This window comes from Lepidochelys kempii, chromosome 1 (genome assembly GCF_965140265.1).
Source record: "Lepidochelys kempii isolate rLepKem1 chromosome 1, rLepKem1.hap2, whole genome shotgun sequence".
Classification (NCBI taxonomy): Eukaryota; Metazoa; Chordata; order Testudines; family Cheloniidae; genus Lepidochelys; species Lepidochelys kempii.
This window is the reverse complement of record NC_133256.1, coordinates 218,477,618-218,502,449: the sequence shown is the minus strand read 5'-3', so window position 1 is coordinate 218,502,449 and position 24,832 is coordinate 218,477,618. Positions and strand designations below refer to the sequence as shown.

The window sequence follows — 24,832 nt, the reverse complement described above, 5'->3', positions numbered from 1 at the left end:
CTGACACACGGTTCCCTAGGTTAAATTGGGGATCAGACTCAATGACCACAACGCTCCTTCCCCGACCGGCAGCGCTGGAAAGGCTGAATTAGAGCCACGGCCACGAGTTTCTGTCCCCACGGGCCAGCACGACCCACGCGTGAGAGCCCCAAGCCCGGCGCTGCTCGCACTCGGGGCGTTGGGGCTCGGGGATGAGGCGGCCCCAGCGCCGGGCAGAGCCTCCGCCCGCAGGCCCCGCGGAAACACGCGACGCTCCCGGCTCCTTACCCCGCCCGCTGTTTCAGCCACTCGCGCCAGGCCCCGCTAGGAGGGGGCGGGGGAGCCCGGTCGCGGGCCTGGCCCCTCGCCGGCAACTGAGCCGAGCCGAGCCGGGCCGGCGGTGCTGGGCTCCCTGCCCAGGGCGGCGCTAGTGACGGGGGGGAGGGGGCTGTTCCCGGGGGGGGGGCAGCCCCTCCCTCACCTGAGCCCCGGCCGGCGGGGGCGGAGCAGCTGGCGGGGGTGGGGCGGCGCGGCGCTGCCGCTCCCGGCGGCTCCTTCGGATCCGGCGCCGCAGATTCGCCTCCTCCTCCCCGCCCCGGCCCCGCCTCCTTTTTTGTGCAGGTGACGAATGTGCCGGGGCGGCGCGAGCGGGGAGAGGAGCGGCCCGCCCGGCGGCTGGGGAGCCGGCGCGCGCCCCGCCGCGATGGAGAGGCCGGTCAGGAGGTGGGTGCCCCCCCCCCCAGCCCCGGCGCGCGCCCACCCCCCCCACCCCACACACACACGGGCCAGGGGGGCGCTGTCCCGGCGCGGACCGTTACACCGGGATCGCTTGTGACCAAGCCGCCAGGGCGCAGCCTCATTCTCGCTCACCCCCTGTTAGCGCGGGGGTGGCTCGGACTCCCGGGGGCACTTCAGCGCCGTGGACTGAGGGAGGGGGGGGTAACAGTCCTCTGGATCCCCCGCTAGCGTAGCCCTTGGTCCAGCCTTGGCGGCGTGGTCGCTTCCCGCGCCTGTGGCCAGGCCCGGGGGGCGCCGCTGGCGGGAGGGGGGGGGTTGATCGTCTGACGCCGTGTCTAGCTCACTGGTGTCCGCTTGGGCCCGGCCCTGCTGTTACATCGTGTGTGCGCGCGCGCGCGCGCCTGCGCACTGCGTAGGTGTTGCGGGGGCCTCACCAGGCGCCATTGGGTGGATTGTCCTGGCCGCGCGGGGCATTGTGGGGGGGCTCCTCGAAGCTGGCAGCCGTTGGCGCAAGCAGCGCGCTGTCTTTGCTGACCTTACAGCGACTGAGACTCTGCGCCCCTGGGGGAAACGGGGCTGCTCAGGCCATGTTTGCGCTACAGGGTTAAGTTGACTTAAGTTACGGTGTTGATCGTAAGCCGCTTTAATTCCATCAGTTGCGCCTATCTGTACAACCGCTCTTCCTGTCGGCAGAGCACGTTCGCCAGTCGGTGCTCTTGCCTGGACAGAGAGTGTTGCATTGTCCGTAGCGATCTCCCTGTGCAATGTGCCACTCTCGGCCGCTGGCAGGTCTGGGAATGGGTCACAGTGCATCATGGGTAAGGTTATGTTTGTGTGACAGAGGTCGCGGAATCCGCAACTTCCAGAGACCTCTGTGACATTTTCCACTTCAGCCACAGGGCAGTGGGGCTGGAGCTGGAGCTGTCATTCCTTGTCCCTGCCCTTTCCACTTCAACCCCTGGGTGGCGAGGGGACCCCCTGCAGCCGCCCCTGGCGCTGGGGGAACCATCCTCTCCCTCCTCATTTGTTCAGGGATATTTTTAATAAAAGTCAGGGACACGTCACGGGCAATAAACAAAAATTCACAGAAACCTATGACCTGTCCCTGACTTTTACTAAAAATATCTGTGACAAAATTTTAGCCTTAATCATGGGGTTGTGCTCACCATCCCATGATGTAGTTCTTTCTCTCCAATCATTCCATGGGCTTCTGACTTCATTTCGTGCTGTTTTTTAATAGCCTCTGTAAACTGCACTTGCCATCTCTGCCTGAAACCATCCTGAACTGCTGATCAGTCTGGTGATAAGTATTATGAACCCAAAGCACCTGGTCCTGCAGTATTTCATGAGCTGGGAAACAGAAGGTGACTCTGTGGTGCCTGCCCTGCTGTGTGCAGTGGAAAGAAACAATTCAAGATTGTACCTGGTAATCATAGAGTAGCTGCACACTATTGACTGTTGCTACTGGCCTCAGGTAACAAGCACTGAGTGGTGGGATCGCATCATGATGCATGTCTGGGATGACAAGCAGTGGCTGTAGAACTTTTGGATGTGCAAAGCCACCTTCCTGGAACTGTGTGCAGAGCTTGCCCCTACCCTGTGGTGTAAAGACACCAGAATGAGAGCTGCCTTCACAGTGGAAAAGCAAGTGGAGATTGCTGTGTGGAAGCCAGCAACTCCAGACTGCTTCCAGTCAGTTGCGAATCAGTTTGAAGTTGGAAAGTCCACCCTGAGGGTTGTGGTGTTGTAAGTGTGCAGGGCCACCAGTCGCCTCCTGCGACGAAGGACTGTGACTCTGGGTGATGTGCAGGAAATACTTGATGGCTTCGCAGCAATGGGATTCCTTAACTGCAGTGGGGCAATAGATGGCACGCACATCCCAAATTTGGCCCCAGACCATCTTGTAACGGAGTATAACAACCGAAAGGGCTACTTCTCCATGGTCTTGCAGGCACTGGTGGAACACTGGGGCCGTTTCACTGATATCAATGTAAATTGGTCAGGGAAGGTTCATGATGCACGCATCTTTAGGAACGCTGGACTGTACAGAAAGCTGCATGCAGGAACTTTCTTTCCCAACCAGAAGATTCCAATGGAGGATGTGCAAATGCCCATAGTGATCCTGGGAGACCCCACCTACCTCCTGCTCCCATGGCTCATGAAGTCTTACACTGGGAACCTAGCCAGCAGCAAGGAGCTTTTCAACAACAGGCTCAGCAGGGGCCGAATGACCGTTGACTGTGCCTTTGGCAGGGTAGACCTCAATGAGGACAATATTCTGATGGTCAAAGCAGCCTGCTGTCTTCTACATAACATTTGTGAAGCGTTGGGGGAAAGGTTTCCCCTGGGATGGAGCGCTAAGATAAATTGGCTGGCTGCTGATTTTGATTAGCCAGATACCAGGCCAATTAGAGGGGCTCAGCAGGGGGCTATTCGAATCAGGATGGCTTTGAAGGAGCATTAAGACAATGAGTCCCAGTAATGTGTCTTTCTGTGATACATTCGGCCAGGGAGTGTTTACATGCTTCCTTGAATGACTCCTGTAAGGCTTGCTTCTTGGGCTTTAATTGTAGTGAGCAAATGTTCCTCTGCTTATAGCCACTGTATTTGAATTTTAGCAACGTTTAGCCTACATTTTTCCTTAACTGTCTCCCTCCACACTTTTGTTTTGCTATCTGCTGTATGTGTTGACTGCAGCACTTTGCACTCTCCTTACTACACCTGGTTCGCCTCCTTATCTGACAGAGGTGCTCCATCGGGGTGTAGGAGATGGTCCTCAAGGGCACATTTGCAGAAGCCAAGGAAATAAAGAATAGAGACAGTATTGTGAGTTCACTGACAGCTGTGAATCATAAAAGTCACATATACCTCTTTCTCACTGTCTTTTAGCTAGCACACAGCTGGACAAGAGTCCAAAATAGGGTGAGTTCGGCAGTGGGGGAGAGGGGAAGATGTTAGGAAGAGGGAATGGGCAAGAATGGACAAAGATTCTGGGTAGTTTGTGAAGAGGGTTACTATACGTACCTAGAGAGACTATTCTGAATATTGTCACCCTTTTCCACAGGCTGGGGTAATCAAATCCAATATCTCACTCCTGAAGGTAACTCCAGATGCAACGGTGCACTTCCTGCATGCGTACGGCTTCAGGCCGGCTTCCTATGTTGCTTCCCTGTGTGCCACTTTGGTCCCTACAGAAATAATTGCCCGTTGGTATGGCAAAGTTTCCCACAGCGGGGGGAAACAAGGCAGCTCTGCCAAAGAATCGTTGGCAGAGGATTGCAGAGTACCTACATGAAAGCTTCCTAGAGATCTCTATGCAGGATTTCCAGGACATTAACAAACTTTTCTGCCGGGCCCCCGTTGCTTAGCTGCTCAGGCTCTGTTGGTAATTTCTACCTCTTATCCCTCCTCTACCATATAACAAAGTAAATGAGACCTCAATCTCACATCTCTGTGCAGTATCAAAGCAAAATGTGTGCTTACCAGAGCATGCATCTCCTGCTTCATGAGCACCAGAGCCATAGTGCTGGAACTGGCTAAACCCCTCTGGAGTCAAAAATAGGTCCTGACTTGCCATGCCACCAGATGACTTTGTCACATGTCCCACATCCTCCTCCAACTCCACTTCCTCATCTATCACTTTGTCCTCGGGCTTGACTCTGCTGGCTGCTGCCTCCAGTCCCCCAAAGTATCCATGGAGCTCTTGGCAGTGGAGATGGGGTTGCTGCTGAGGATGGCCTCCAGCTCCTGGTAGAAGTGGCGTGTCTTCAGTGCTACACCAGAGCGACCGTTTGCCTCCCTTGCCTTCTCGTATGCCTGCCTTAACTCCTTGGTCTTAGCATTGCACTGCTGCTTGTCCCTTTTTGTCCCTTCTGCATGCCATGAGCAATCTGTCTGTAGATATCAAAGTTCCTACAACTTGAGCGAAGCTGTGACTGCACAGCCTCCTCTCCCAACAGATCCAACGGCTCTGGTGTAGCCCAGGCGGGAGCACCTCTGTTGCAGAAACCCAGCATGGTCAGCTGGGAAGATGCTGTGTGAACAGTCCATGCTGAGCAAAGAGGAAGAGGAATTTCAAAAATTCCCAGGCTTTTAAACGGGGGAAGGATGCATGCTTGTGTTCCTGCAGGGCAGCAGAGTTAAAACTGTTGACCAGAGCGGTCATGATGGGCATTGTGGGACACCTCTTGGAGGCCAATTAGGAAACATAAGCAGGTTCAGTGTCTACACTGACATTGAGTCGCTCTAACTAAGTCGCAAAAAGCTCTGTGCCTCTCGTCGAGGTGATTTTATTTGTCAGAGTAGGGGGGTTACATTGGTGGGAAGAACATTTCAGTGTGTATACCTCCACTGTTTTGCTGACAGAAGCTAACTTTTGTCAACAAAACTGTGTAGTGTACACAAGGTCTAATTTGGCGTAGTGGGGCAGTTACATCTGTGGGAGTGAAATTTATGTATACTCTTCCACAGCTAGGTTGATGTAACCTGTCTTGCGTCAACCTGCGTAGCGTAGACCAGGCCTGAGAAGCCCTCCTAAAAGCTTGATGTTAGGCAAGTATGCATCTAAGCTATGTACAGTTCTCCACCCACTTTGGTGGTGGGTGCCATACAGTTGCAAGTAACTGCCTATGTATGTGCAAAAGATAAGGTGGGTGAGGTAATATCTTTTATTGGAGCAGCTTATGTTGCTGAGAGGCGAGCTTATCTCTGATAATACAGCTACAACAACAGTACATATAATCATACATTTATCCAAACTTGTTTGCTGTTACTTATTTCCCTATCTTGGAGGGGGAAGGACTTATAAGATCTGCAACACTCTAGCATCAAAGCCCATGATATACAGACATTTGAGGTTGTACTGATCACAGTAAGCTCAGTTTGGAAGTGAAAACAGCAGTACATCGGCGTGTGTCATGTTTGCAATCCTCTTCAACATTGCCATCGACTGGGTAATGCAGCGTACAACAGTAGACATGCCAAGAGGCATTAAATGGACGCTCTTCTCATCCCTTGAAGACCTGGACTTCGCAGATGATGTCGCTCTCCTATCACATACCCAACACCATATACAAGAAGAAACAACTCAACGCATTCAGCCAGCAAATTGGACTGAAAATCAACCATAATAGGAAGATACCATGACCTTTAATATTGCCTCACCATCACCAGTACGGATAGGGGATTATGTTCTCACCAAAATAGAAACATTCACATACTTGGGTAGCGCCATCAGCCAGGACGGTGGAACAAGCCAGGACATTCGGAACAAAATCAATAAAGCCAGGAACACCTTCAGGAGCTTAAATACAGATTGGAAATCATCAAAATGCAACAATAAAACCAAACTCAAGATTTATCAGAGCTGCGTACTTTCAACATTACTTTATAGTACAGAATGCTGGGGAATGAGAAAGTATGACATGTCCAAACTGTCTTTATTCCATTCAACCTGCCTCAGAAAAATCCTCCATATCTTTTGGCTCAGAACAATCTCAAACCAAGATCTATTGACACAGTGCAACCAAGAGGATCTGAGCACCATCATTGCCAGGAGGCGTTGGAGATGGATCGGTCATGTGCTTCAGATAGAAACTGATTCTAACCACAAAGTAGCAATAGGATGGACACCTGAAGGCAAATGAAAACAAGGCCGCCCGAAAACAACATGGCAAAGAGCTTGTGGAAGCCAAGCTGAAAAACCCGGGCCACAGCTGGGGAACCATTGAAAGACTTGTCAGAAACAGACAGGAGTGGAGGAGCTTCGTCACCGCCTTGAACACCAGAGGCGTAATAGGAACATGATGGTGATGAACACAGTATTATGACTGTGCCCTTACAAAAGGTTTACAGAGAGGGACTGTGATTTCCCATCTTGCATCTTTGTAATATCAGCTTTTTTAAACACTGTAATCATTTCAGTTTCATATTAGAGTTGTTCTCCACTATCGCCCATCATTCTCTTTTCACAGTAGGTTACATCGACACAAAAGAATTAATCGATGATGGCAAAAGTTAACAAAAGGTCCTCTCTGGCTTCTTCATACCAGCAATTGAAGACAGTGGCTTCCCTGAGGCATGTGTAGACTGGGAATAACCACACCTGCTGCATAACATGTTTTAGACAACTTATTCCAGAATGTGTCTATAACACTTCCTATAACAAATGTTGAAAACAGTTTGTCCCATCTACACCTGTGGGCAAACAGTTTTCGATCTCTGTTGAGAAAGTGACATAAAGATCCCATTTTTGACAATGGTTTATTCTTCTAAGCTATAATCCTACAATGAGCTCTGCATGGGCAGATCCACGTACCTGTGCAGAAGTCATTGTAGGCTCAGTGTTTCCCTTTCATTGAATATCTGTGTTCCTGATTATTTTTTTCCAGATGCATTTTCTTGTATTGTTGTTTTTTGTCTATATTTCTAACATTGCTCTCCTAAATACCTATTATTTCTTTGTCCTCACTCATAATGAAGTTGAATGTGCTCAGCATCTTTAGGGTTGAGTCACTAGTGAATAAATATACTGTGGATCAGTATGATGTTCCCCTCTGGAGTTATCTGGACTGGTGATCTTACCGTGCTCTGCTGTGAGAACCTCCACTCCTGGGCTGTTCATGCACAGCCTCGGGCATGTAAGCTGCTCCCAGCTACTTGCAAGTGAATGACACTAGCCAATATCTCCGGTCCCAGACACAACCCTAGGAACCTCTGTCTTGCAGTGTCCAGTTATGCCTGCTGGACTCTGCAAGCTTATATGAGTTTGTCAATTTAATGAAGAAATTGATATGCACTAGGCTTGTTATCCCAAGGGGAGCCTCTGACACACTTCAAACCAAACGCACTGCTTCAGGTAGAATAAACAAACATTTATTAACTATAAAGATAGATTTTAAGTGATTTATAAGTCAAAGCAAAACAAGTCATATTTGGTCAAATGAAATAAAAGCAAAGCGCATTCTAAGATGATCTTAACACTTTCAGCGTCCTTACAAACTTAGATGCTTCTCACCACAGACTGGCTGGTTGCCCTTCAGCCAGGCTCTCCCCTTTGATCAGCGCTTCAGTCGCTTGGTGTGGTGTCTGTAGGTGTAGGTGGAAGAGAGAGGAAGAGCGTGGCAAACATCTCTTCCTTTTATCATGTCCTTTCCTCTCTCTTTGCCCCTCTCCCCACTTCAGAGTCAGGTGAGCGTTATTGAGTCTCTCCAAGCAAAGTTGAGCAGTTCCCCTAGTGTGGCCTCATGCAGGTGAGTCATTCCATTGTGGCTCCCTTGTTGGACAATGGCTGTTGATGGGTTCTTTGACACCCCGCCTGGGCGTTGGTAACTTTCCTTGCTGTTGCCTCTGGGGAGCTAATATCTGGCTGATGCCCCCAACTTACATCATGTTTTAGTGAAAACAATACTACACAATTGTCATAACTTCATATGCATTAATGCTACACATATATGGATAGATAAATGAGTTTTGCAGATCATAACCTTTCTCCTGATACCTTGCAAGGCATGCTTTATACGTAAGATCACGATTATATGAAAATGAGGAATATGGAGATTACAGCACGCTCCCCCCGGTATAGAATGTCACAATCAGATCTTAGGCCCCAATCCTGCTGAGCTCTGTGCAGGCAGGCAGATCCCTGTGCTTATCAGAGATCCTATTGAAGTCAACAGATCTCCACGTGGGCTTGGGTCGACTGGCATGTAACTTGTTACAGGATCAAGGGCCTAAGTAATGTGTTGAAAGTTTTGATGATGCAGTCTTGCATATGGTAATATTTATACGATGATCTTACAGTTTAGTCTAGGAAACAAAATCTAAAAGTACCCTGGAAAACACATCTCAAATAACTATACAAGACAATAACGTAATTTATAAGATTAATTTTTTTTAGAAGGAAATAATTATTTAGATAAATTGTGTACATAGAAGAAATAAATTAACTCAGCAACAAAAAGCCATTTACTTCCAAAACACTTGAATAGCTGGACACTAACGCATGTTGAATTGAGCTTACAGTTTATATGATAGCAATGACTAACTATATATATGAATAGAGGCTGATTTGAAAAGGGGAATTAGTACGATGCTGAGAAACTAAAATTAACAAATAATGATTCTTGTATTGAGTGACTAATAATGTGTGTTGTTTTGTCATAGGAATAAGAAAATTGTTGATTATTCACAGTTTGGGGATTTTGAAAATGATGGTAAGTGGTCCTACTATTATCCACACCAAAAAGAGTTAAGTTCTGCAATGGCTTTGTATAAAATGTTGGTAGAATATGGGCCCTATCCTTCTGTTGAATTCAGTGAAAAACCTCTTATTGGCTTTAGTGGAATCAAATTCAGGCCCTGTTAGAATACAATACATGTTATAAGGATATTACCCAATAGCAGTGATATTTACACTGCTGACCTGTTCATAATATTGGGTTAGGTCAGCCCCCTCCTGCAGGAAAAACAAATTGTAGGAGGAGACTTGGGACAGGAGAGCTTTGCTAGGTTCTTCTCGCAGAGATTTCTCTGACATTTTTCCAGAGGGATGTTCCTTCCATGGAACAGGCCACAGGGCTTTCTGTAAATGACAGTGATCTACAGGAATCTAGGGCCATCTGTGCAGAGGTCTCATGCCTCTCTGCTGAAGCTCTATGTCTGTTTGGTCCGGCTTCAATACATAGCAGTCCACCTCCTTCTGTGAAATAGAAGATACAGCTCTAGGGTTTTTAAATGTTCCTTAGGAATCTCTGGAGGTCTGGGAGGGGAACAGTGTGGTGTGCCATGCATCCTCCTTACCTAGTTCACCCATTTTCCACTCTTTTCCTCTGCACTGATCACTGGCCCCATTGAGGAGTTTCCCTGGGCTCTGGAGGCAGCAAGAGGGGATGGTGTCACAAAGACAACTAAACTTTCCCTTTTTCCTGAGGTAGAGGAAACTGTGTGCAGGGGGTCCGCCCTCCACAGTGGGCAGCAAAATCCTTTTCATTATCCTATTTTCAGGTGTTTACGTTTGGTATAGAAATTTTCTTTAGCTGATACTTGATATATAGGTTCTGAAACTGAGGGAGACATTCTTTTACATTTAAAAAAAAGTCTTGTTAATTAATTTTTCTTATTCCAGCAGATGCATCTTAAGTGGTCGTTTTCTCTGAATGTTTAATGTTCTTGCAGGAAGGGTTTCTGCATCATTTTGAGAGCACTGAGAACTGTTCCCATTTCCCTTGTTTTTCACTTTGACCCTCAACGCCTTATATTACATCTACCATTCTTCTGGCTGATAGATTAGTTTTAAAGATTGATCTACTGCATAAGCATGCCAACCTTTAGCAGAAAGCATTTAGCTCTGTCGTTGAATGTGAGTGAACATTTCCCATTGGCTGCAGTAGGACAGATCATGCTTGTATTCAAGGACAGAATTTGATCTGTTATCTTTTGATGTATCCTTGCTGCATAGAGATTAAAGGTTTTCTTTGTTACAGTGGAACACCTCTGAGGGTGTATGGTTTGTGCAGTATAACAATGTGAGTCCAGGGAAACATTGATAGACAACATATTTTATAAAGCAGACAGGAAGACTTTTTTTTTTTTGTCTACTAGCTGAGTAAATCTCATTATACAGCATTCACCTCCATCCCATTCAAACTTGATATTATCACTTATTTTTATGGCAGTTTTTTTGCATCGTAGTTATATGTACTAAAGACAAAATTTTAAAGTTCTTGGATTGCTTTTAGTCTGATATCCCTGATTTTCAGTCTTTGTTTCCAGTTTGGGCCTTGGAGGACTAAAGACATATACTTTGTAAAGAGGCAATGTAATGAAAGGGGAGAGATCTTTTTTAAGAATGGGAATCATTAAAAGGAAAAGGTTCCAAAAGACCAAGAACTGTAAGAATGGTGTGTATTGAATGGTATTCAGTTATCAGAAGAACTTGAATCACAAGTGAATGAGAACTCTGAGAACATATTTGAGATTGAAACTTTATCCCCATGTTGATAATTAATTAACTTGAATATCTACATCTTGAAAATTATGTTAGAAATAGTAGGATCAGGTCTCACTAGGATTACGATCTACGTTTAGCTGGTACCTTTTGTTCCAGAGTATCCCAGAGCTCATTACAGTTGCATCTATTTGTCTTCTGATTATGAGACTGAAAATTGGTTTCAGATGAGGGCCATAAGAACATGAACATTTAGAATATTTTATATTTGTGATTAAATAAGTTTTCCGAGGAGAGAGACCTTTTTTGTGGTGGTTGGAAAAACTTGCACTGTATGGGCAAAACTATTTCTAACTTGCGCATGTTTTTATAAACAGATGAAGACTTTGCCTGTGTACCTGCACCTTTAAACAAAAAATCTAGAGTAGTACCTACAGAGACAAATAGGGAGAAAAAGGAGAAGCAGAAAAGGCCACACAAGGAGGTGACTACAGTGCCGAAGAAAACGCCCAGTAAAAGGTGAGAGGTAAATGAAGTGTAGTTATTTGTGTGCAATAGAAAAGCTTCATCTCAACACTTCAATTTCTTAGTTTTCCTAGAGTTTTACACTTTTCTAGAGTGTAGTTTTAAATAACTACAAATAAAGTTCTAACATATTAGTCTGAGATTTATTATCAAATTCTTTTGCCCATTAATGAGTGAAGGATAATCTAATAATGTCTAATGACAGGAGTGCCTGCACCTCAATTCTTCAATCATTTATGACTTGGTGGACCTTTTTGATGACGTGAAGCAATGTGGATTTCAACAGGGCTCTACACTGGTGCAGAGATCTGCCTACATAGGTCCAATGCAGGTTTGGGGCCTAAATTAGGTAAATTTGTGGCTAATCTAATCTAGGTAGTTCTAGGGAACCCATCAGTATAGCACATGAAAACACTGTATGGTCCATAGGCTTAGTATACAAAACGGAACAGGAGACACTTGACATGGTTTTAATCAGGCCGCAATTTCATTATTAGATGCCTGGGACTACCTGGCAGATAAAAGTGTACAGTGCAGGTAGCTCCATGTTCATTCAATATCTACTGGGGGGCTTCCGTCAGCCCCCACTTTTTCCATCCAGGTCCCCTAGACAACCCATTGCTAGGAATTTATCATCCTCCCTCCCCACCAACTCCGAACGAGGGTTAAGGTGGGCTATAGGAAAAGGGGGTTTGCTCCCTGCCGTACCAGTCATAGGAGCCCCAAACACCCCTCATCACCCATTCTGCTCCTTTCATAGAATCATAGAATATCAGAGTTGGAAGGGACCTCAGGAGGTCATCTAGTCCAACCCCCTGCTCAAAAGCAGGACCCATCCCCAATTAAATCATCCCAGCCAGGGCTTTGTTAAGCCTGACTTTAAAAACTTTTAAGGAAGGAGATTCCACCACCTCCCTAGGCAACGCATGCCAGTGTTTCACACCCTCCTAGTGAAAAAGTTTTTCCTAATATCCAACCTAAATCTCCCCCACTGCAACTTGAGACCATTACTCCTTGTCCTGTCCTCTTCCACCACTGAGAATAGTCTAGAACCATCCTCTCTGGAACCACCTCTCAGGTAGTTGAAAGCAGCTATCAAATCCCCCCTCATTCTTCTCTTCCGCAGACTAAACAATCCCAGTTCCCTCAGCCTCTCCTCATAACTCCTGTGTTCCAGACCCCTAATCATTTTTGTTGCCCTTCGCTGGACTCTCCCACATCCTTCTTGTAGTGTGGGGCCCAAAACTGGACACAGTACTCCAGATGAGGCCTCACCAATGTCGAATAGAGGGGGACGATCACGTCCCTCGATCTGCTCGCTATGCCCCTACTTATACATCCCAAAATGCCATTGGCCTTCTTGGCAACAAGGGCACACTGCTGACTCATATCCAGCTTCTCGTCCACTGTCACCCCTAGGTCCTTTTCCGCAGAACTGCTGCCTAGCCATTCGGTCCCTAGTCTGTAGCTGTGCATTGGGTTCTTCCGTCCGAAGTGCAGGACCCTGCACTTATCCTTATTGAACCTCATCAGATTTCTTTTGGCCCAATCCTCCAATTTGTCTAGGTCCCTCTGTATCCTATCCCTACCCTCCAGCGTATCTACCACTCCTCCCAGTTTAGTATCATCCGTAAATTTGCTGAGAGTGCAATCCACACCATCCTCCAGATCATTTATGAAGATATTGAACAAAACTGGCCCCAGGACCGACCCCTGGGGCACTCCACTTGACACCGGCTGCCAACTAGACATGGAGCCATTGATCACTACCCGTTGAGCCTGACAGTCTAGCCAACTTTCTACCCACCTTATGGTGCATTCATCCAGCCCATATTTCCTTAACTTGCTGACAAGAATACTGTGGGAGACCGTGTCAAAAGCTTTGCTAAAGTCAAGATACAATACATCCACTGCTTTCCCTTCATCCACAGAACCAGTAATCTCATCATAGAAGGCGATTAGATTAGTCAGGCATGACCTTCCCTTGGTGAATCCATGCTGACTGTTCCTGATCACTTTCCTCTCATGTAAGTGCTTCAGGATTGATTCTTTGAGGACCTGCTCCATGATTTTTCCGGTGACTGAAGTGAGGCTGACTGGCCTGTAGTTCCCAGGATCCTCCTTCTTCCCTTTTTTAAAATTGGCACAACATTAGCCTTTTTCCAGTCTTCCGGGACTTCCCCCGTTCGCCACGAGTTTTCAAAGATAATGGCCAATGGCTCTGCAATCACAGCCGCCAGTTCCTTTAGCACTCTTGGATGCAACTCATCCGGCCCCATGGACTTGTGCACGTCCAGTTTTTCTAAATAGTCCCTAACCACCTCTTTCTCCACAGAGGGCTGGCCATCTATTCCCCATGTTGTGATGCCCAGCACAGCAGTCTGGGAGCTGACCTTGTTCGTGAAGACAGAGGCAAAAAAAGCATTGAGTACATTAGCTTTTTCCACATCCTCCATCACTAGGTTGCCTCCCTCATTCAGTAAGGGGCCCACACATTCCTTGGCTTTCTTCTTGTTGCCAACATACCTGAAGAAACCCTTCTTGTTACTCTTAACATCTCTCGCTAGCTGCAGCTCCAGGTGCGATTTGGCCCTCCTAATTTCATTCCTACATGCCCGAGCAATATTTTTATACTCTTCCCTGGTCATATGTCCAACCTTCCACTTCTTGTAAGCTTCTTTTTTATGCTTAAGATCCGCTAGGATTTCACCGTTAAGCCAAGCTGGTCGCCTGCCATATTTACTATTCTTTCGACAGATCGGAATGGTTTGTCCCTGTAACCTCAACAGGGATTCCTTGAAATACAGCCAGCTCTCCTGGACTCCTTTCCCCTTCATGTTAGTCCCCCAGGGGATCCTATCCATCTGTTCCCTGAGGGAGTCGAAGTCTGCTTTCCTGAAGTCCAGGGTCCGTATCCTGCTGCTTACCTTTCTTCCCTGTGTCAGGATCCTGAACTCAACCAACTCATGGTCACTGCCTCCCAGATTCCCATCCACTTTTGCTTCCCCTACTAATTCTTCCCAGTTTGTGAGCAGCAGGTCAAGAAAAGCTCCCCCCCTAGTTGGCTCCTCTAGCACTTGTACCAGGAAATTGTCCCCTACACTTTCCAAAAACTTCCTGGATTGTCTGTGCACCGCTGTATTGCTCTCCCAGCAGATATCAGGAAAATTAAACCAACAGCTCCTTTTTAAGTCCTTTACCAAGCCATTTGTCTGTCACTCTATCACTTCTCTATGGAGTACCTGTGCTCGACATCTGCCCCACATTTACATAATGAGTTGTGACATAATAGTCTAACACCTTTCCCTCCTCACAATAACAAAACCCTCCCTGAACTTGCTGTGGGAGAAGGTGAAAAACCCCCACTCCACCTAGGGTAATCTGGTCGTGAAGGGAAGGCAAAAACAAAAAAAATCCCCACTCCACCTAGGCCAATTGGGTGGTGAGGGAAAAATTCCTTTCCAGCCCTCCTAGACAGGAGTGGCTATGCCCACAGCAGGTTCTGACCAAACCTGGTATTTTGCCACCTCGAGGGAGGGAGGGCAGGTGCTGCTCCACCTAGTCCAGGGAAAAGTGACTTTCTCTGCCGGGCTTTTCCCTTTTGAATTCCCCGGCCCTTCCGATCCCTGGGGATGAATCAGTGTGGCCTCGCTGGCTCACTCCCCCTTTTGCAGCAGCTTCTCAGCCTCACCCCACTCCACCCCCCAGTGCTATTCCCTCTCCCCGGCAAGTGCCTCCCCCCACTTAAAGGTGCAGTGCAGTGAAAGGTTCAAATAAGTGAACTTAGGGCTTCAACAAAAGGTCAGCTCATATTTGACAGAAATTCAGAAGTAGATCTTAAAAGTCAAATAAAACTTAATTATCCTTATTTTAAACAACTTTTTTGGTAGAAAATATTTTATGTGGAATTCCATGCCAGTGGGATATTTTCTACAAATGAAATAGATTTTTCCAGTCTGTTACTGATCATTAATCAATGTATGTACAACACTTTGAAGACATAAAGCATTCTATATTGGTAAGTGTGACGTACTTCTGTTCTATCATCTGAATTTTACAAACCTCTGCTCATTTGGTATGCAGTAAATTACAGATTATGTATTGTAACATTTTTTATTATTTCCTGCATAGATGCTGACTTATAATTACATTAATGAGTAGCTGCTCAGAAGTAGCTTTGCATCGCTTCAGTTCGCGAAAATAATATTCACCAGATTTATTGGAAAAAAATTCCTAGAACGTTTTTTACTTGTTTCAGGATAGCCTTAGATGACAAACTTTACCAGAGAGATTTAGAAGTTGCGTTAGCCTTGTCAGTGAAAGAACCATCTGGAGACATCCTTGAAACGCAAGATTCACAAGAACAAGGTTATCTTTACAATTAAAATGCATTTGAACTTTTCCCATTTTAAACTATTCCTTGATTGTATTCAGCATCCTTTGTAGTTGCTTTATAACCGTGCTGGTATTGTATCCTTTCTTTTAATTGATTAATTGAGAAGACTCGAACATTTCTTTTTATTCATTGATGGGATGAGGTTTATCATACGAAATTGTGCTAATGCTAAGTAGTGCTGTGCAATTTTGAAAAAACCTACTGTAATGACTTGTGTATAATGTAGATTAAGCTTCAGTCTTTGACTATCCTAAATATAAAGCTCTTGGGTTGATTAAACTTTCCAAGAACAATATTAACTTTCTCTCATAGGGATCTGATGCAACTCACCATTGATGTCAGTGGAAAAATTTCCATTAACTTCAATGAGAATTGAACTGGGCCTATGCGGATGACTTCAACCATTTCAGTCGCGTAGTCCTCAAAATCTACAGATTTAGACTTTAGAAGAATGTGGGGCAGAAGTTGTTTTAATGGTGCATGTATATTACTGAGTACACTGTCCATGCCTAACAAAAGATGGTAATCTTTGCAAGCAGATGTATTAGAGACTTAATTTTACAATTGCAAATTTAGTCTTTGGAGTGTACAGTAAAATCTGTTTCAATACTCAAAATTTGTGGATTTTCCACAATAATAGCTTCTTTTTGTCCCAGCTTTTACTGGAATGTAGATCTGTAATTACAGAGAAATATTACTAAACATTAAATGCTTGGCTTCCAAAATGTGTGGAGGGAGAATAACATAGTTAAAATGGAAAAAAAAAAAGTGTGAGAAAAGTGTTTTAAGTGCATTTATGCTCCATATTAACATCTTCCTCTTAACACTGTACTATACTGTCTACACCTTGTTTCCTTATAGTGAAATGGATATAATGCAATTCAATTTATTATAAAGAACAAAGAAAATCACAAATTATTTCAGCCCATCACAGTGTGGCAACTGTAATTCTGGTCAAAGTTAATATATTACATTGCAGCTTTTCTGTGACAAAAAATAATATCATTATCTACTAAAAATAATTTTATCTGGAATCTGCTAGAGTTTAACTTGTTTGGGCTAAATTATTTTCATTTTTTGATATCCTGAGTCTTTATAGGGCAAATTTTCAAACATATTTTATGCATTTTTTTTAAATATAGGCATTAAAAAATGTGAAGCTATTGAATTAGAAAATGTAGACAGCAGTTCCATCCTCTCCAACTGCAGTGCAGATAGTGGTCTCTTAGGTAAGTTATTATTGTGTCTGTCTGTATATGTAAACATATGTGTAAGCAGTGTTCCTGAAACATTTCTTTTTAGGGAAGTGAAGGCAAAAACTATTGGAGAAAAAAGAATAAAAGTGATTTTTATTGCGTAGATATGCTTTGGTCTGAAAGATATATTCAATCTGTTTAGATCTAAATTTGGCTCCTGTCTTAAAATTGGTAGGAATTGAGTTCAGATTTCCAAATAATCTTTTTAAACCATCAATTTATCATCAAGAAGTGAAAACTGAACAAATCACATGCATGCATGTGCACACACAAATATTTTAAGGCACTGCTTATCTCCTTGGAAGATCTAAGTACTCTCAACTACTTGAGTCTTCACTCTTAACACCTTGATTCCAGAATAGCATTGGCAACTTTTACCTGCAAAAAGGACTCAGAGCAGTTTTTAAAAAGATAAAATAAAATGAGAATTACAGACATTTGAAGAAGCTCAGATACTGTGCACTTGGATAAAGATCTCCAGAAATACTCGGAATCAGTTCTGGAAACTAAGGTTCCAGTCCAGCAAAACACTTAGTACTTACTATTAATCATGCAACCAGTTCCTTTATTAACTAGTGTTAATAAGACCACTGTTTATCTTGCAGGCCCCGATCAGGTCACAGATGACAATGACATCCCCACAGGTGGTTATAGGCAAAGAAGAGCAGCATCTAAAGCTGTGTCACAGCAGAAGTTACTGACAGATGACAGTGATGAGGGAGACCATGCTGATAACTATGAGCCAGACTTTGTGTCTGGTAAGTTTTCTACTATTACATTTTTCCTATTGGGTATGTTTTGAATATGTCTAATTATCCTGAGAGAAGAATATTTTCAGTAAAATGTTTACTGTTTTCAGCCTTATATACCTTTGTTCCTCGTTGAAATACTACAATTTGTTATTAGCTATGTGTCCTGAATGCATTTCAAGAGAACGAAGCTAAAGGCTAGGTTTTTGACCTGGTCAGTTGAGCTTATTATTCCTTATTCGACCTTCAGCCTAGGACTCCAAACATGGTTTCCTTTTGTTCAGAATGTGCTTAGAAAACCAGGTGGCAACAATAAATTGCACTCCTACTAAAGACATGTCAAACCTCATATATTTTTTTCTTCTGTTTTTAGATGAGGAATCAGAGGGTGGTTCAGATTTCAGTGAGGAAGATGATGAAGATTTTGCTGCAAAAAAGAAGAAAACTAAAGAAAATAAAAGGAAAGAAATTAAGTTAAAGGTCCAAACAGAAAAAGAAAAGAAACTCTCCAAATCCAGAATTAATGCTACACGTAAGCTTGATGTAATCACCAAAAAATACAGGACTTGTTTAGACAGACAGTTAGTGAATATGAACTGGGGGGTGAATCTACAACATGCAGTTGTGCCGCATGCTAACTGTCCCTCTGAACTCTGCTACCATGTACTAAAAGTTCCCTAGCGCACACTGACCTGTTTACATTTCAAAGCAGAGTCATTTTCAAAAAGTGAGTGAAAAGAAGTTTCAGGTACTCTCCCTGTACTTCAGTCAACCTGCTGATTTTTGTGGTTTTACAATAATTTTTTCCTAATTTAAAAAAAAAAGTCTGTCCTGTATTGTGTGAAATACTTAGAGAAATAGGGGAAATTGACACACTAACTATCTGGGGTAATAATGAAACTGTACACAAACTGCTGTCAAATGGACAACATAAAAAATGAGAAATAATTAGGGCTGTCAAGCAATTAAAGAAATTAATCACGATTAATCATGCTGTTAAACAATAATAGAATACCATTTATTTAAATATTTTTGGATGTTTTCCATATTTTCAAATATATTGATTTCAATTTCAACATAGAATACAAAGTGTACAGTGCTCACTTTATATTTATTTTTATTATAAATATTTGCACTGTAAAAATAAAAAATAGTATTTTTCAATTCACCTCATACAAGTACTGTAGTACAATCTCTTTATCAAGAAAGTTGAACTTACAAATGTAGAATTATGCACAAAAAAAAACTGCATTCAAAAATACAACAATATCAAACTATAGAGCCTACAAGTCCACTCAGTCCTACTTCTTGATCAGCCAATTGCTCAGACAAACAAGTTTGTTTACATGTGCAGGAGACAATGCTGCCTGCTTCTTGTTTACAATGTCACTTGAAAGTGAGAACAGGTGTTCGCATGGCACTATTGTAGCTGGCATTGCAAGATATTTACATGCCAGATGCACTAAAGATTCATATGTCCCTTCATGCTTCAACCACCATTCCCAAGGACATATCCGTGCTGATGATGGGCTCTGCTCAATAACAATCCAAAGTAGTGCAGACCAACGCATGTTCATTTTCATCATCTGAGTCAGATGCCACCAGCAGAAGGTTGATTTTCTTTTTTAATGGTTCGGGTTCTGTAGTTTCTGCATTGGAGTGTTGCTCTTTTAAGACTTCTGGAAGCATGCTCCACACCTCGTCCCTCTCAGATTTTGGAAGGCACTTCAGATTCTTAAACCTTGGGTCGAGTGCTGTAGCTATCTTTAGAAATCTCACATTAGTACCTTTGCATTTTTTCAAATCTGTATTGAAAGTATTCTTAAAATGAACAACATGCTGGGTCATCATCTGAGACTGCCATAACATGAAATATATGGCAGTATGCAGGTAAAACACAGAGCAGGAGACATACAATTCTCTGCCAGGAGTTCACAAATTTAATTAATACATTAGTTTTTTAGCGAGCGTCATCAGCATGGAAGCATGTCCTCCAGAATGGTGGCCAAAGCATGCAGGAGCATATGAATGTTTAGCATGTGTGCCATGTAAATATCTTGGAATGCCAGCTACAAAAGTGCCATGCGAATGCCTGTTCTTATTTACAATGTCACCTGAAAGTGAGAAGCTGGCAGCATTATCTCACATAAATGTTTGTTTGTCGTAGCAATTGGCTGAAGAAGAGGTAGGACTGAGTGGACTTGTAGAGTCTAAAGTTTGACATTGTTTTATTTTCGAGTGCAGTTATGTAAAAATCTACATTTTTAAGTCGCACTTTCACGATAAAGAGATTGTACTATAGTACTTGTATGAAGTTAATTGAAAAATACTATTTATCATTTTTACATTGCAGATATTTGTAATATAATAATATAAAGTGAGCACTGTACACTTTGTCTTCTGTAGAAAGAAAGAGGAGTACTTGTGGCACCTTAGAAACTAACAAATTTATTTGAGCATAAGCTTTCATGGGCTAAAGACCACTTCATCTGAAACCTGTCCATGCAAGGCTTTGTATTCTGTGTTGTAATTGAAATCAATATATTTGAAAATGTAGAAAAACATCCACAATATTTAATAAATTTCAATTGGTATTGTTTATCAGTGCGATTAAAACTATGAATAATTTTTGTGAGTTAATTTTGTGAGTTAACGGTGATTAGTCAACAGCCCTAGAAATAATTATTTAATCTTTCAATTAGAGTAATTTTGAGTTTTAGGTGTAACGAGTAAAATAAAAATGAACAGACAGAAGGATGATTTATTTTTTTTCAGTTGACTGTGTCCCATTAAAAAACAACAACAAGCAAACAAACATAACAATGATTCATTTAGGTTTTCTACATTATTTTACTTTTAGGTCCTTATCATATGATCACATCTGGCTGGGTGGATCCCTGCACCCACATGGATTGCTTACAGGGAATCAAGGCCTTTAATGATCTTCAGTGTTTATTAATAGCATAGTTAAAGATATTTATTTACCACACTTGAGTTACAAGGTCACTGTGTCTCTTTAACACAATTTGTATCAGCACAACAACCTTTTAAAAAACTATTTCTTACATGTGTGTTAAATAACTATGCATCAGACCTGCTGGTGTGATTTAGTTTCAAACAATGTAAGTGTAAGCTTACAAGTGTAAGCTAAATCATATACTACAGAACCATTTTAGTTGTGGTGTGGAAATGTTTTTTCTTGTAGAGTTTATGGCAGAGTTTATGTTAGCTTGTCCCTTCATGCAGTTCTACAATACGTCCCATGCCAGTAACAAGATAAGTGCTTACTTCCAAACCAGGTAATAAGTATGAGGCTATAACGTGTTCAAATAAATGTACTTGCATTGATTGGAAGGTGGGATTCTTAAGACATATCCACCTGTATTTCTTTGAAGTGAATGGTCCTCACTTGCACAGTAATTTTGTGCAGTGTGATTTCTTTAATAAAGAGCAATTTTTCTAAAGCTTTTTTTGTTTTCCTGCCAAAGTGGTTCCGTTAGTTTCTTCTCCACGGATAATCCAAGCAAAATCTCAGTCAACAGTGAAGAAGACATCAAGTTCTCCAGAACCTATTGGAAAACCTTTATACACATCAAGTCCCTCAACAGACAAGAAGAAGCCCAAATGGATACCACCAGGTATATGTAATATGGTAACTGCAGACAAATATACCTATTTACATGTGTTTAAAAAGGTGTTCTCTAAAGTATTTATATTTCTAAACAAGCACCTCCTCATCAAAGTATGAGCTACCCCACTCACCTCTGTGTCCTAGAGTCAATTGTCCCACACAAAATTATCCTGTCCACTTCCCAGGTGCCTCAGTATCCTTTCTCTTGATAGGACAAGGGTGCTAAAGCTTTTTTCCAATAGTGTGGCACAAATCTCAATATAGGGATTGTCTTGTGGACATTTCCTCTTTTAAGAGGTGTCCAGCATCCCTGTTGCAATGCACTATTTGCTTCCTTACACCAATACTTGGCTACTATTATTTTTGTATTTGTAGTTGCCTTTAGTATGATAAGTGTTTGGTCTTTTTTCAAAAAGTTAGATCACACTGCTGCTCCCTCTTGCTTTTTCACCTTTCTCGTCTATTGTCTTCTTCTGCATGTGGATCCTTTCTGCTTGGTCCTCTTTCCTTGCACATGTCTACATACTCTCAAGTCCTCATTTCCTACTACACATGCTGCCAAATGCCTAGTTCCATGCTCCCCTGGCTATTCATCCTCCACTTATACCTCCTGCCCCTACCAGTGGCTCAGAGTGGTAGCTCACAGTTTCAGCAGAGCAGACTCAGTGGGGGGAGACTCATAGTTTCTCTTCTCCTCTCCTATGTAGCAGCAGCCTCTAGTGTTAGGCTAGAGGGCTACGGGCTCTTTGTTCTCTGCTGTTTTTTCATGTACCCTGCCTCTTCATGGCAATAAAAACAGGATATCTGTAAAAGCAGTTGATAAAAAGGTGAAGGAATATAGTACCATGAGACCTGCTAATGTTCTGCAGAGCACCAGCAAGTGTACGGCAGTCCAGATTTTGAGAAATGCTGTATTATGGTAGCAGAGTGAAATTTGTTGGTGTCACCGTGAGGTTACATGTAGGGGGAGCCTTAAAAGTCTCCTGCAGATTTTGTCCCCTTCTGCTGTAACTGTCGAATATGTTCCCACTGGCAGTGTACCTGATTTTTATGTGCTTTCCTGCAATATTGTTCAGGCCTCTCTGCAATTTCTAGAAGAGGATACTTATTAGCTCTTTTTTGTAAGTTAGTGACAATGATTTTTCTGTTAATTTGTGACACTTGTTTTGTTTTAAAACGCTTTCAGCTGCCTCGGGATGCAGTAGTAACCCACTGGGAGGAATTTCAGTTAAATCACCTACTCAAGGTCTCAGACTTGGCTTGTCCAGATTAGCACGAGTGAAACCACTGCACCCAACTGCCGCCAGCAGTTGAATGATCTATGAAAGTGTCTCTCACTTGAAGGATTACTGTTTAGAAAGAAGCTGAGTGTTCGGTGGGGTTCTTTTGTTTTTAAACAGGGTTGAAAACAAATGAGCAGTAAACTGTTCATTAAACTGTTCATTCAGAGGGAGGAAATTCTGTCAATGTTGCTTGTCTGTTATTAATAAAGGGCCTTCATCCTTCAAGGTGCAGTGTACCACCAGTGAAGTGCTGAGCACCTTCGGCTGCTGAATAATATTACGTAATCAAGGAGACCTCAGGTTGCTCAGCACCTTTGATGGATCAGGCCCAAATAAATTGATTGTGTATTTGAGATTGTACCTTATGATGTCTATCCTCTTTTGAAAAAAAAAAGGGGGGGGTATTACATTTTTAAATTGCATAAAAACAATCTAAAAAGCGGTGTATCAATTATGGATCTAAAAATATAGAATGGATTCATAATGTAACCTTAAAGTTGCAGTTTTGAATTCCCAGTTTTTAGTATTCATTCTGTTCATAGTCCAATTAAAGAATCCCTTTAGTAAAGTGAAATCATTGTTCCTCCCAGTCCAGAAAAGTTGATTCTCAAATCTTTGTTAAAACTTACTGATATTTGTATTCGTGTGGATTTTATTTCTAAGAATGTATAATGTGCTGCTTAGAAAACTGTATTTTTAAAAAAAGTAAAATAAAATATACTTTATAAACAGCTAGTTTGTAATAGTAACTGACTTTATGCATTTTGAAAATTTCTTACAAACTTTGGCCTCAGCCCTGCAAATATGTAAGCATTACCTTATGCATGTGATTATCCCCTTGAAGTCAGTGGAACTAGTTATGAGACAAATCCAAAACCCATTGAAGTTAAGCATATGCTTAAATGTTTGCAAAATCAAGGGTTTTATGATTATGAAAATCTATTTATTGTGCAATAAATAAAGTTTTGGAATGGTAGTTACTGAACCACCAGGACCTGACCTTAATTTAGAAATGGTGAGTCCATGGACCAAAGTCAGTTCTTGTTTAAGAAGGCACACTGCCACAAAAGTCAGTTGTGCCAGTTTACACAAGGGATGAATTTGACCTCGTAACAATTCAAAGGACTGGGTAATGAATCAGTGAAGCATTTGCAAATAAATAATAGTTTTTAACTTCTTAATTCCCTTCAGTATGGGATATGGGGGAAAGGCATTAAAGGGATAAATAGCCCAGTTGTTCAGAATAATATTTGAATAATATAATTTTGTGAACTATGATGCTGTTTGAAGTAAAATATAACTTAACCGTAATTAGTCCTTTATACAATTATACTTTTTCAGTTCAAATGTGATTATAAAAATAAAACAAGATACTAAAAGATTATTTATTGTGGATTTAAGAAACCAAGGAGGTTTATTGTTTCCTGGGAATGACTAAGAGGAATTCTTGGTTCAAAGTAATGGATTCAATTTTTTAGGCAAGTCACCTGACCTCTGTATGCCTCAATCGTCCCAGTGGCAACATTAGGTAAAAGCTGGAACCTCAGTGAAAGATAGAGAATTCCTTTCAGTAGTTATGCAATTTATTTGAGCTCTAAATGCGTTCACAACAGATATTCACTACGTGCCGTGATTTGGTTTCTGTCATAAATGCCAGTAATTGTATAGTTTGTTTTTTAGCATTAATACCAATGCTTTTTATGAACAAAAAAAGCAAAGGGGGTGACGATATAAACGAAGAACACAGTATTTCGCTCCGTTTGCTATAGTTTGACAACCCTGTCAAAATTATTTAAAACAGAACAAAAGAACCTCTGATCACTGACCCTAATCCTAACAGAGAGACAAGGTGGGGTGAGGTAATATCTTTTATTGGTCCAGCTTCTGTTGGTAAGAGAGACAAGCTTTCAAGCTTACACAGACCTGAATAAGAGCTCTGTATAAGCTTGAAAGCATGTCTCTCTCACGAAGAGAAGTTGGTCCAATAAAAGATATTACCTCACTCACTTTGTCTCTCTAATGTCCTGGGACAGACACGGCTCAAAGATTGAAGTCCAGGACCTCCATAATAAAATTCTCTGAAATGCTTCCAGTTCCATGCGTAGGGCCAGTTAGGCAGAGCTGCAGGGTCTCAGTGCATGAATAAGACAATGATATAGGCAGGAGGGCTTTGGGTTATTAGGAACTGAGGAACCTTATGAGAAAGGAGGAGCCGATACAGGAAGGATGGGCTCTACCTAAACCAAAACGAAACCAGATTGCTGGCACATAAAATTAAAAAGTTTGTAGATGAGCTTTTAAACTAAGTGCTGGGGGAAAGCCAACAGTT

At 42.7% G+C, this 24,832-nt stretch overlaps 2 protein-coding genes across 10 annotated transcripts in view; one reads left to right on the top strand and one right to left on the bottom strand.

Moving 5' to 3' along the window:
* The window catches only part of FERRY3 (FERRY endosomal RAB5 effector complex subunit 3), a 32,785-nt gene extending 31,677 nt beyond the window's left edge, over nt 1–1,108 (bottom strand). For 3 of the 8 annotated variants that reach the window (XM_073314706.1, XM_073314686.1, XM_073314715.1), the window contains exon 1: nt 850–1,108. The gene's annotated coding sequence lies outside the window, so the exon portion shown is untranslated. Of the gene's footprint in view, nt 1–267; nt 702–849 lie in introns of those variants that run through there. The other 5 variants (XM_073314676.1, XM_073314696.1, XR_012155290.1 and 2 more) reach the window with 4 other exon arrangements.
* Nucleotides 484–23,885, top strand: RAD51AP1 (RAD51 associated protein 1). Of its 2 annotated transcripts, none has more exons than XM_073314774.1 (9): nt 484–702; nt 8,881–8,930; nt 11,041–11,182; nt 15,447–15,556; nt 16,727–16,813; nt 17,446–17,598; nt 17,963–18,121; nt 21,078–21,227; nt 22,407–23,885. In XM_073314774.1, exons 1-9 carry the CDS (start codon nt 608–610, stop codon nt 22,532–22,534), a joined length of 1,074 nt encoding a protein of 357 aa, XP_073170875.1. In that variant the 5' UTR covers nt 484–607; the 3' UTR covers nt 22,535–23,885. The 2 variants fall into 2 exon arrangements, with proteins under 2 accessions (XP_073170875.1, XP_073170865.1); XM_073314764.1 differs by lacking the exon at nt 484–702 and adding an exon at nt 7,846–7,967.
* Nucleotides 23,886–24,832: the final 947 nt, after the last annotated feature.